Source organism: Aplysia californica, unplaced genomic scaffold (assembly GCF_000002075.1).
Source record: "Aplysia californica isolate F4 #8 unplaced genomic scaffold, AplCal3.0 scaffold00022, whole genome shotgun sequence".
NCBI lineage: Eukaryota > Metazoa > Mollusca > Gastropoda > Aplysiida > Aplysiidae > Aplysia > Aplysia californica.
Window position 1 is genome coordinate 1,090,213 of NW_004797292.1, and position 13,790 is coordinate 1,104,002.

The following is a 13,790-nucleotide window of genomic DNA, read 5'->3' on the forward strand; positions in this document are numbered from 1 at the left end:
AACACGCACACACGAGACCCCAGCATCATTGCATTACTCAGCGCATCCTCCACGCTGCCTGCCAGCCTCCTCCACTCCACTCACCAGTCCCGGTACAGTCGCACGTGAAGGAATTGATGCCATCCCGACACTGGCCTCCGTTGAAGCATCGCTCCTCCAGCAGACACTCGTCAATGTTCTGCTCACACTGGGCGCCCGTGAAGCCAGGGAAGCACTCGCACCTGAACGTGCCTGGCAGGTTCCGACACGTGCCGTTACCGCAGTCCACAGCGCCCACAATACTACATTCGTCTATGTCTTCGGAGCAGTTCTTGCCCTCCCAGCCTTGAAGGGGACAATTGAGGTAGAGAGGGAGGGAAGTGGAAGTTGGCAGAAAATAACTTGGGTTACCACCTTAGCAGAGACTGAGCCCACCATGAAAGGAACTTCACGCTGACCGAAAAGATGGTTCCAGTAGGGAACGGGATAGAGGGTGCCCACGTCCCTCGTGACTCATTGGAGCAGAGGAAGATAGGACTAACGCCAACATTACTTAAAAACGCAATCCCACATCATCACTCATCACCACCATTATATCTAAAATCATCACCGCTCTCAGATCAATGACTTACATCTATAATCCTGGAAGCTCTATCTGCTATTACAGTTAATTGTTATACTAAGTATGCACGTAATACACTATTGGACACTACCATACGTGCATTTTTTTTCTACTAATCAGACGGCGTCAATCTCATATAAATGGGCAAGGGATAAAAAATATTTAAAAAACAACTTGTGTTACTGGTTAGGCTCTAGCTCTTAGACGACTCGCAACCATAGGGTTGTGGGTTCAAATCCAGTCATGGGCTTGACGTTGTTGTGTACTTGGGAAGGGCACTTTACACAAAGTTTTCCTCACTTCACCCAGGTGGGAATGGGTACCTGTCTACAGATATGCCGTGGACCTATTTCTGTCTACTACGCTCGGCTAAAAAGTTCTTCAGCGGTGAAGAGAGCAAAAATGGGGAACAGTTGGTAGTATAAACAGAAACACTGAATTAACATTTTTTTTAAATAACTGAAAAAAACCCCGGAGCTTTCACAGCCTTTTGAGGTACATCAGAGAAAAGTTCTTTGTTCATTTTGTTGGGTTTTTGGTTTTAAGGAGAGCCAGAGAGAGGGGGGGGGGGGGTTACACTACACTTTGTATTGGACCATTCCTTGACCATCGGTCAAATCCTGACCGCCTGTCCCTACCACCTGGCTTACAGTACAGACAAAAGCTACAATCGAACAAGGAAAACAACACAGCTGATGAGGCAATGGTGAAGTGCTGGCAAAGCAAAAATCATAAACATAAAACATGTATGTTTTTGTCAGCCTTCCCCAGGTCATAGTCATGTGTGTGTCATCTTTCCCCACAAAACTGGGTCGATTGCTAAAAAAAAAACAAAAAAAAACGGAAACTGAAAATTTTATCGAAAGTGGTTAATGCATTATGCCAAGCAAATTCATTGGATCGCTTTTTAAAAAATTTAAAATGAGAAATTGAAAACACAAACACCAGACACAACACAACTATTCTCAAGTCTTATACTGCTCAACTAAAATTTTTTTTTAAAATCTGGTCAAAGACCAAATAAAATCTAAAATATTGCGATGATATGCTTCCATCTACGATGACACACACACACATACTTATGAGATGGGACCAGCTGACATGAACAAGGCAAAATAAATTGACTTGACGAACAAATGAAAAAATAAACAGGGGTCGCACAGGAGCAAGCATACGGGCCACTTTTTAGCACAGCAAGAAAGCAAAGCACCACAACGCTTTTCAAATTAAATGGTAAAATTTGGTGTTTGTGTGTATGTATATTGTGTATATATATATATATATATAGTAATGCATGAGGAAACAAAAATGTTTTCTTTCTCTACATTAAGCATGTATGTATGTATAAATAATACACCATCACTATACGCGATAGTAGAGCCAATAGAGCATGCTGTTGAGACGGAATACACGCAATACAAAAGGGCTTTTTTTGTTTTTTAATTAATTAATTAATTAATATATATATTTAGAACAGCTTTCATGAGAGGCAAAAAGTGCCCTATGCTTGCGCTTGTGCTCCTGCTAACCACCTAAAGTCCAAAATCACTCCCACAGTGACCTCAATAGCCACATAACTACGTGAGCTACAGATACACAGATAAATACAATAATATGGTCGCTTTTAAGCACATGGGGGCTATCCCGAAAAATGCTGTTTTTCGTTCTGTAACAGTTTTTCGGCACTTGCAACACAATAAGGTCATATAAGTGCCAAAGACTAGAGGTGTTACTAGAGAGTAACATACACAAAATAGAAGGAGGAGAGATAAAGAAGAGATAGATTTTTTATAGGAAAGAAGGAGCAAACCACATCAGAGCACCCGCCAACCACCCACAAAATGCTGGTTTGAGAAAATCGAAGGTAAAGTATTTGCCCCTTGTTCAGTTTCTTTAAAAGACAAGGAGAGTTTTACCAAACAAATATACCCATCAACAAAACCAAACTTCTCCTACGGGTAGGGCAATGCCCACTTTTGGTGTAGGTCAAGATTTCTGGAAACCCCCGAAATCTGGGTTAGCCCGCTCGTCCTTAAAAGCGACCATACGGACATGATATACCCACAGTCGAAACTGCCCAAAACAGCCACCCATTGTCGAGCAGAAAAAGTGATTGTCTTAGACAAGTGGACATCTTGATGGTGTCATTATAATATGTGAGGCAGGCTGACAAGATGAGTTACTTCTCGCAAACCACAAAATGGGAGATATTGGCCAAAAATAGACACAAGGGTTAAATTTGTAGAATTTTTACTAATGCCATATATTCTTTCACTACAACAAGCTTTTTATTATTCCATACTAATAGATTATAAAAATTTCACCTATAAGCGTGATATTCCAATATCTTTTTCCATAAGTCTTGAATCTGAAAAGTAACTCATTTTGTCAGCACGCTTCACATATATTATAATTCTAAAAAATGCAAGGGGGTGGGTGGGGGGTGGGAAGTAGTTTTTTGTACAGGTAATTGTCCTGGGCAGGTGGTCACTTTTCTCCTTCAAAATAGGTGGCCGTCTTTAGTTTAGCAAGAGTTTTACGGCACTTGTAACACAATAAGGTCATATAGGTGCCGGAGATTAGATGTGTTACAAGAGAGTAACAAACACAAAAAAGGAGGAGGAGAGAGAAGGGCCGTAGTTTTTTATAGGAAAGGAGGTGGCCGTCTTCGACAATTTAGACCAAACAAATATATATATATATATATATATATACATATTATTATGTTGTATAAAAAGTCCCACAAGAAACAATACAGGTGGTAAAGAACAGTCAAGAGATATTCAAAACTAACAACGTAGAGACTCCACTCAGACGCCATTTTGGAAAAAGTCAACTATTTCATAATTTCTTCCAAACACACTTCTATGATATGATACAATCAGGATACTTTTCAATGTCTTTCCCCTCTGCAAAGCACACCACAAGCTCCTCAACAGTCGATAGCAAGTTTAGAAACGTGAGGGGAGGTAAGTTTGAAAATGTGATAATGCTGCAACCTCCGGTTAAGTCGGTAAAGTCTCTTTATTGAAAGTCTTGTAACCTTTTTCCTTACTCTTCCTTACCAGTACACATTGTAAACGAGCGAAATGACACTTTGTGAACGAGGGAAAGGACAACACATTGTGAACGAGAAAAACGACACATTATGAACAAGAGCGAAACAACAACACATTGTGAACGAGAAAAACGACACATTATGAACAAGAGCAAAACAACAACACATTGTGAACAAGCAAAACGACAACACACAACCTACCTTGAATGCATGAGCAGTTGTAACTATTATCCGGGATGGATTGTATACACACGTCTGTATGATTCGCGTCGCATGGTTCGTCGGCACACGGCCCTTTGGTCTCACATCGCGAACCTGCACCATCAGACATGACATGGGTTCAGAGTTCATGGTTTGCCTTTTTGGGTTTTTTGTTGTTGTTGTTGTTGTTGGGTTTTTTTCTCATATATTTGAACACAAATTAGGTCATTTACAATGTAGGACAAATGAATAATAATAATAATAATCATCATCATCATAATAATATTCATAATATTAATAATAATAATGATAATATAAAGATAATAATGATGAAAATGATAATAATAACAATAGTAATAAAAATAACAACAACAATAATAATAATAATAATAATAATAATATAGTCAAGCAGGCACATAGTGAAATCCACGGGACACAAATGTTGTCACTGTGTACGAATCTTGTTATGTACGTGTTTTAAAAACAAAAAAATATACTTGTATAAGACAAAAAAAATTTGAGACTGTAAAATCTGTTCGTGTTGTAAGAGCAAGACTTTAACAATAAAAAAACAGAATAAAACCAGAACTTCCCCCAATGTGTCTTTTGTGTGACTATGCATATATGAGACAGCGGATCATCACCTGTTCCACTGTACAGCCCTAAATGACATCAGAGCTACCCTTCTCCCTCCGAGACCTAACACTGACAACACACTCTACGGAACATTACAGAAACCGCAGCAAACCTGCACTTATCACTACATGGCATTGGAGAGAAGGGCGAGAGCCCAGATGTTGCTGGATCGATAACAACAACAACAACAACAATAACAATATGTAGATTTCTAGAGTAGCCACTCCCCAATTGGACTCAAGGCCCAGACAGAAGATGACTGCACACTGTCAACATACTAGGAGATATCAAATCCTTCCTCTGCAGTAAATTTTGCGAACTCAGTGCTTTCTTGTCGTATCTCCATGTTTTTTAACAGTGAAAACAGTCAATAATAAAGAGTGAGCTTAAGAAGAAGTCACATTTTCATTGTTAAAACATAAAAATGGAGATGCGACGAGTAAGCACTGAGGTCGCGAGTTAGTAACTCAAAACAGCCAAAAATGTCAGATAGAACTTTGTAATTCTGAGGTAGAGTTGCGACTTGACAGACAAATAATAACTCTCACCCTCATAGTACTAGGAAAGCATTAGAGTAGACCACACCAGAGCACCCGCCAACCACCCACTCATGGTCTTAGTAACTCAATTTAACAGCCAAAAATGTGAGATAGAACTTTGTAATTCTGAAGTACGGTAGCGACTTGACAGACAAAAAATAAGTCTCACCCTCATAGTATTAGGAAAGAAGGAGCAGACCACACCAGAACACCCGTCAATCACCCACTCATGGTCTTAGTAACTCAGTTAAACAGCCAAGAATGTCAGATAGAACTTTGTTGTAAATCTGAGGCAGCGACTTGACAGACAAATAATAAGTCTCACTGCGGTTTTAGGCAAAAACAATAAATAATTCTGAAACTATGCAAACTGAGCCCAAAAATGTGAAATTATGCGACTCTGTTAATTTGAAAAAAGAATGATAAAGGAAAATATCCAGAAATTATGCCAAAAAAATGATCAAATTTTGCTAAAATATGCAGGGTGCATAAAACCCCATGTACAGAAAAATAAAAAGTCTCACCCTCATAGTACTTCGGGCACACACAATACCAGTCGGTGGCGTTGGTGCGACAGTCACCAGCCAGGCAGATGTCAGCTGTGCAGTTTGGAGTGGCGCATGTCAGTCCTTCGTAGCCCAGCGTGCAGTTGCAGTCAAAGGTACCCTCCCGATCCGTGCATACTCCGTCGTGAAGGCAAACAGGGACCGTTCTGTTACACTCGTTTTCCTCAATCTCACAGTGGTCTCCTGGGAAATGAAAGAAGAACAACAGTTTAGTTCTAGTAAGAGTTTTACAACACTTGCAACAGAATAAAGTAACAAAGGAAAGAACAAAGTAACAAAGGAAAGAATAAAGTAACAAAAGGGTTTTTTGGTGAGGGGGGGGGGTGGAAAGAGTTTTTCGGCACTTGAAACACAATAAGGTCATATAAGTGCCGAAGAATAGATTATGTGTTACAAGAGAGTAACGTAGACAAAAAAGAATGAGGAGAGATCAGGATGATAGATGTTTGATAGGAAAGAAGGAGCAAACCACACCAGAGCACCCGCCAACCACCCACGAAGAAGAACAAAACAGAGGTACGGTGTTTCTTAAATTTTACGAAAGAAGAGTGAAGTCAATAAAGTATGGTCTTATACTAGCTTCAATGTGGGATGGTCACAAATCATCATCATCCAGTGCCAGATCTGCGACAGAAATCGGCAATCATGGTTCGGTTCTCCATTCATTCCTTTGCTGGGATGCTCTTAAAAAAAGCTACCTTTTCCTGATCTTTCCCCATTACCCATATAATATAATGTCTTAGTTTCAGTTTTAGTAGAGGTTTAACGGCGCTCGCAACTGCATAAGGTCGGTCATATGAGCGCCAAAAGATTAGAGGTGTTACAAGAGAGTAACAAACATAAAAAAGAAGAAGGGGAGATAAGGATGATAGATGTTTGATAGGAAAGAAGAGGCAAACCACACCAGAGCACCCGCCAACCACCCACAAACCACACCAGAGCACCCGCCAACCACCCACTATATGTCTCTAATAAAAACAATTAAAAGGAGACAAAAGTTGTTGCTCTGACATGTGAATCAACACGAAGGTCTTGAACATATCACTGAGTAAAAAAAAAAGGCAAAAGGGAAGCTTAGACCAAGAATAAGCTACTTAGATTAAGTTAGATAACTTGAACAAACTGGTGGTGGTTAAAGAATAAGGAAACAAAGGAAAGAATAAGGTAACAAAGGAGAGAATAAAGTAACAAGGGAAAGAATACGGTAACAAAGGAGAGAATAAAGTAACAAGGGAAAGAATAAGGTAACAAAGGAGAGAATAAAGTAACAAAGAAAAGAATAAGGTAACAAAGGAGAGAATGAAGTAACAAGGGAAAGAATAAGGTAACAAAGGAGAGAATAAAGTAACAAGGGAAAGAATAAAGTAACAAGGGAAAGAATAAGGTAACAAAGGAGAGAAAAAGATAACAAAGGAGAGAATAAAGTAACAAGGGAAAGAATAAAGTAACAAAGGAGAGAATAAAGTAACAAGGGAAAGAATAAAGTAACAAGGGAAAGAATAAGGTAACAAGGGAAAGAATAAAGTAACAAGGGAAAGAATAAAGTAACAAGGGAAAGAATAAGGTAACAAAGGAGAGAAAAAGATAACAAAGGAGAGAATAAAGTAACAAGGGAAAGAATAAAGTAACAAAGGAGAGAATAAAGTAACAAGGGAAAGAATAAAGTAACAAGGGAAAGAATAAGGTAACAAAGGAGAGAATAAAGTAACAAAGAAAAGAATAAGGTAACAAAGGAGAGAATGAAGTAACAAGGGAAAGAATAAGGTAACAAAGGAGAGAATAAAGTAACAAAGAAAAGAATAAGGTAACAAAGGAGAGAATGAAGTAACAAGGGAAAGAATAAGGTAACAAAGGAGAGAATAAAGTAACAAGGGAAAGAATACGGTAACAAAGGAGAGAATAAAGTAACAAGGGAAAGAATAAGGTAACAAAGGAGAGAATGAAGTAACAAAGGAAAGAATAAGGTAACAAAGGAAAGAATAAAGTAACAAAGGGTTTTTTGGGGGGGTTTTGTGGTAAGTGTTTTTCAGCGCTTGCAACTACATAAGGTCATATGAGCGCACGGGACACACTAAAAATTTTCAGTTGGTAGGAAATTTTGAAATTTGCTCGGGTGGTGGCCGAAGCCTACTCTCATCGACTGTAACTGTATACCACCAAGGGATCTGTAAATTGCACAGGGGACCTCTGAGATTTTTCGCCCTTGTCCACGAAGGGAAGGTGTAGATCTTTCCTCACAGAAGATCAGGGGTGTGGCTGATAGACAGCAGTAAGAAGGAGCCAAGGAGTAGCAGTAGAAAAGCTAGAGGGTGAACAAAAGTTTCTTCAGAGCCTCCCAGCAGAGAAATGAATAGACAGTGTCTGTTCCAGATCTGGCACTTGGAGGAGGAGGAGGAAGAGGAGGAGGATGAAAAAAGACAAGGTTAATGCATACGTCATACGTGTACATGTGTATGTGTGTGTTTGTTTGTGTGGGAGATATAGAAAGAGAGACAGACAGAAAGGCAGGCAGACAGAGAGAGACAGACAGAGAAAGAGACAGACAGAGACACGGAAAGACAGACAACAGACAGAGAGACAGAGGGACAGAGAGATACAACGAGAGAGAGGGTTAGAGAGAAACAGACAGAGACAGAGACAGGCAGAAAGACAGAGAAATAAAAAAAGACAGACAGAGAAAGAAAGGGACAAAGAGAGAGAAAAAAGAGAGAAATCTACCCCACTTACCCACATATCCAGACCCGGTACAGTCACAGTGGTTGTTCAAACATTTCCCGTGCTGGCAGAAGGAAGAGTTGGCGCAGTTGTCCACTCGTGACTCACAACGAGGACCCGTCAGGGCTGGAGACAGGAAGCCATTGTGAGTGAGGCGTGCTGATTAAACGAGTTACTTCTCGTCGCTGATTAACCCTATCCGTATGCCCTGGGGTCATTTTGTAACACCCCACCCCGGTTGTATTCTTCACATTTCAGAATACTTCTAGTACGAAGATCTCTTTGAAACTTTCAGTATTTCTCAAAAAATCATTTTGACAGACTGCTGTGCAAAGCGTACGGATCAGCTTAACGAGTAAATTTCCTCTTTGGAAAGTGGTGGCACAGAGTTCCCCACGTCGTATGGATACGATAGTAAAACATGACGAACTGAAAGGGTTAAACACGTTACTTCTCATCGCAATTCATGAATCGAGATATTGGCTGAAAATATACATTGGGCTCAAATTTATAGATATTTCAATCAATGCCATTTTCTTCAAGGATAAAAAAAAATTACTTAGACAGGGTGTTATGACCATGCAAAATGTTGTCTTCTAAAGTTTTCTCAAAACAGAAAATGAATTAGTGTCTCACGACCATGAAAATTGTTGTTCTTTAAATTTTTCTCAAAACAAAAAAACAGTGTTAAACGACTTTAAAAAATAAGTAATTTAAATCTCCCAGTGTTGCTGCCAATTTAATCAGCCGTAACTTGCATTGTTATTTTGGTTCCTAATTTCCTCTCCTCCCCCCATTTTTTAAATATTGCAAGCTAGACAATGGAAGTTCTTCACAAATAAGTTCTACATCCCATGTATATTCTACTTTGTGAAAAGGTACAGGTTTATGGCCTTAACTTTCTTGGTTTGCCTGTTCCCCTAGCATTTTCAAAGAGAACGTTGTGAAATCACATAACTTCCCCTGACACCACTGGCAATTTGTTTGCCATACTTGGAGGGCTAAAGTTTTCTCAACAACAACAAAAATTGCTCAAACAGCATGTCATGACTATACTTTTACTTTACTATTCCGATCCAGCGGCCATTTGAGTTCCCGCCCTTCGGCCTGATGTCATGACTATAAAATAAACTGTATTTGGAAGTTTTCTCAGAACAAAAATTGACTAAGAAGTGCGTTATGAGTTGTCCTTTAAAGTAAAGTTTTCTCAAAACCAAAAAAAAAAAAAAAAAAAAAAAAAGACTGACAGTGTCTTTTGTAGTTTTCTCAAGACAAAAAAAAAAAAGACTTAAGACAGCATATTATGATTACCAGTTGATATAAACAGATAATAATAATAATAACAGATAGCATTTGTACAGCGCAAATCCCCGCTCAGCAGCACACTCAATTGCGCTTCACAATCGAGATCTTGAGAAGCTTCTCAAACCAAAACATGACTAAGACACAGTATCATATGTGAGGCAGCGTGGTGGAATCAGGCTCTCGTCAATTTTTGGGCACATAGAGTTACTGGTATCTTCTTAAAGCTTGTTCACTTGTCTTTATTTGGATGAAAAAAATATCCGTTTCTCTTAAATACAAGTCGAGATATTTGAGAATGAAGAAGGTGGGGGTCACCTGTTTTCAGAGGTAAAATTCGTGAGAAAATGGCTGCTAAAGATGAGATATTTCCTTAGCTTAAGAGTCCGTAGTAACCGAACATTTATATCTTGTGTGCCTTTCATCAACGTTTTTCAGAAAAATGCACATAGAAATGAGTTCTTTTATGGTCATGAAAGGTGTTGAGCCCAAAAACAAAAATCTGATGAAAATTCACAAACCTGCGGAAAAATGCAAGTTTCTTCACTTTGATTATTTTGACGAGAGCCTGATTCCACCGCGCTGCCTCACATATGAGTTGACCTTGAAAGCTTTCTCAAACCAAAACATGACTAAGACAGCGTATTAGTATTACAATTATGAGTCGACCTTGAAAGCTTTCTCAAAACAAAACATGACTAAGACAGCATATTATATCAGTTGACCTTGAAAGCTTTCTCAAAACAAAAAATGACTTAGCCAGCATATTACAATCATGAGTTGACCTTAAAAGCTTTTTTAAACAAAAGCCTGACTAAGACAGCCGCGTGTAATATGAACGTGGCAAAAACGCAAATGTCCAGCACGGAGGAATCACTCACTGTCTGGACAGTGACACATGGAGCCTGTGTCGGAGCTGACACACGTGCCACTGCCACAGTCCACTCCCACACACGGGTCGACGACGTCAGTGCAGTTGACCCCCATGTAACCTGGGTCAGGAACAAAACAGGAATGAAAAAAATGTTGGGTTGTCATTTGCGCCACAATTGACTCAATTTAGTTTTAGTAAGACTTTTACAGCACTTGCAACAAAATAAGGTCATACAAGTGCCGAAGATTAGAGGTGTTACAAGAGAGTAAAAAGCGCAAAAAAGAAGGAGGAGAGATAAGGACAATAGAAGGAGCAAACCACATCAGAGCACCCGCCAACCACCCAACTCCACTCAATTTAGAACATTTCGTTTAGTTTCAGTAAGCATGAGAAAGCAAGACCTTTGCTTCCATCTCTTGACACTGTAAGCTAACAGAGGCTGGGGAAAAAGTAGAGTAAGTGAGTTTTTTAGTTTTCATAAGAGTTTTACGGCACTTGCAACCCAAAAAGGTTATAAGTGCTGAAGATTAGAGGTGTTACAATAGAGTAAATTCTTTCATGAAAGTGACATCCAACTTAAAATTCTACGTATATCTATATCCACCTGAGTTTTTACAGCCTGCACAGCCAAACAGCATTCCCCACAGGGACAATAACATATTATCTTACCTCTTTAGGAAGTTCTATTTAATGTCTCATCAAATTGCTACCTTAGAATTATAAAGTTCTATCTGCTCAGTACTCTAGTTTAGAGAAATTTGACGCTAAAAATTTTGAGTGTCACAACATGCCAAGCTTTTTCAAATATGCAATTCTGTGAATATCTTGATAACGACTGCGAATAATCTTATGATCTTGATAGAGTAGATAGAACATTTGGTTACGGACCTAATGGTCTTAGTAACTCAAAACGGCCGAAAACGTCGGATAATAACTTTATAATTCGAAGGTGGCGAAATGCTACAACTCGTGATCTCAGTGCTTTCTTGTCCTATCTCCATTTTTTTTAAACATTAAAAATGCGACTTCTTCTTTCGCTCACTCTTTGTTATGAACTGTTTTAACTATTATTAAAAATTAAGATCAGGACAAGAACGCACTGAGGTCGCGAACTACTATTAACAGCGGACGTCAAACTGTCCGGACAGGAACAGGAACCACTGACCAGTGTCCGAGCAGTCGCAGGTGTAGTTGGTGGCGTCGGTGTGGCTGGTGCAGCTGCCATTGCTGCTACACACCACACCGTAGATGCTGCAGTAGTCTATCTGACGCTCACACAGTGGGGGTTCGAATCCCACCGGACAAGTGCAGGTGAAGGAGGATACATTCTGAGGACAGAAAAACATGTTCATGTTTATTATGTTTTAGTATGTGAGTTTTATCATAAAATCAATAAGAGCATGGAGACAGCACTATCGCATTTTGGAGAAAAACAAGAGCACCTAGACGAAGAAACATTCTAGGCACATATATATATATACCTTCACGTCTTTTAACTCCTTTACTGCTGAGATGTTTCCATCTATGTGTATACTGGCAAAATGAAATGTATTTTCAAGGGAGTTTTACAAAGCCATCATATCTTTCCCCTTTTTCTGAGTAAGAAACTACAAACTGTGGCTCTATGTACTAAAACCTATTGTACAAATCAGCAGAGATATATGCCAGTGAACGAGTTTTAGAGCACACACTAGAACATACATGTACGTCGACACAACGTTGAAGACGTTAAGCAACATAATAAGGTCATACAAGTGCAGAAGATTAGAGGTGTTACAAGAGAGCAACAATCAAAAAAAAAAGGAGGAGAGAAAAGGTGATAGATGTTCGATAGGAACGAAGGAGCAAACCACACCAGAGCACCCATCAAACACCCACACATTCAAGTGTAACACCATCTGTTTGAGTGTAGTCAGTATACATGTTTGCGTACATGCTCGTACTGTTTACTTAACCACTACTACCACTCACACACAATTTTCCAGTATTGTTTCCTAACTTTGGAAAGTGTCTTGAGCTGTATTTAAATAGGTGGGCGCTATACAATTGGTCTGCATCATTATTGCCATTTTATAATTATTATAATCATTAGTATTATTTTTATTAACAATACATTTACCTAGAGATATTTATCTAGAGATGGGGCCTTTTGCCAATGAGCACAAGAGGGTCTGACGAGTTGACTGGCAGGCCATTTAGTTAGTTTTATAGAGCGGTCAAAAATGCACAGCGCAACTTATTGTGAAATATCTCCTTACCTACCGAACATACATTCTCCAACTTTTGCACAATGACTTATATCAGGTGAGTATTTTTTAAAACTCCTGCACACTGTATTCTAGAAAATTCTTTAACAAATACTAAGGTTTTTAAAAAAATTAAAAAACATTCTACCATGGCTTCAGTGTTCTCAACTGGCATGGTACTTGAGGGTTTTTCACCATATGAGCATTTGGTACTGAAGGTGTTAAAGCCTTGCTTATCACGCCATAAATCAATTTAACCTCTCAAACAACAGAGCTGTATGACTGCTGAAACATGTGCATAGGAAATATTATGGGGACAGAAACCTTCAACAAGTTTCACACCATCTATTGGTGTTTGATGGTTTTGGTAAGTGTTTTGTGGCGCTCGCAACTGCATATGGTCATATGGCCACCCGGTGTTTGGATGTAGTATGTATACAGTATATGTTTCAAGATGTGATGGAGTCACGCACTCGTCAGTTTTTGGACATGTGCAGTTATTAGTATCATATAACAGCAAGTTTATTTGTCTTGATTTTGGTGAAAAAAAATACTCAGGTATCATTAAAAGAAGTTGAGATACAAAGGAGGGGATGCCTGGTTTCAGAGGTTAAATTAATGAAAAATGGGCGCCAAAGTTTGGTAATTTTCATTTGAGAGTCCTTGGAAACTGAAAATTTTACATTTTTGTGCCTTTAATCAATGTTTTTCAGTAAAAATTCACACAGAAATGTGTTTTTAATAGACATAAAAGGTGTTGAGCAAAAAAAAAAGAAAAAAAAAAAAGAAAAGAAAATCAGGAAAAAATTGTCCAAAAGCTAGAAAAATGCCGATTTCTACGATTTCATTACTTTGACGAGGGCCTGATTTCACCACGACGCCTCACATATCATTCAAGACATCCCAGGGTCACATGACCAGGACTTACGTTAAGGCCTCCTATTGATGTGGTGGTGTCGGCACACGAGCCACCGTTGGCACAAGGATATGAGGGTCCTGAGCAGCTCTGCTCCAACTGTAATGAAAGCGGAAACCACAGGGGGAGGTGGGGG

General features: G+C 39.1%; 1 protein-coding gene across 1 annotated transcript in view; it reads right to left on the reverse strand.

Annotated features, from left to right (window-relative positions):
* The window catches only part of LOC101861017 (fibropellin-1), a gene marked incomplete at its 5' end in the record, with an annotated part of 24,299 nt that overhangs the window by 8,623 nt on the left and 1,886 nt on the right, over positions 1–13,790 (reverse strand). Inside the window, 7 exon segments of the mRNA XM_005090820.3 lie at positions 85–324; positions 3,861–3,974; positions 5,560–5,784; positions 8,329–8,442; positions 10,500–10,610; positions 11,658–11,820; positions 13,667–13,753. Coding sequence (XP_005090877.2) covers positions 85–324; positions 3,861–3,974; positions 5,560–5,784; positions 8,329–8,442; positions 10,500–10,610; positions 11,658–11,820; positions 13,667–13,753 — 1,054 coding nt within the window.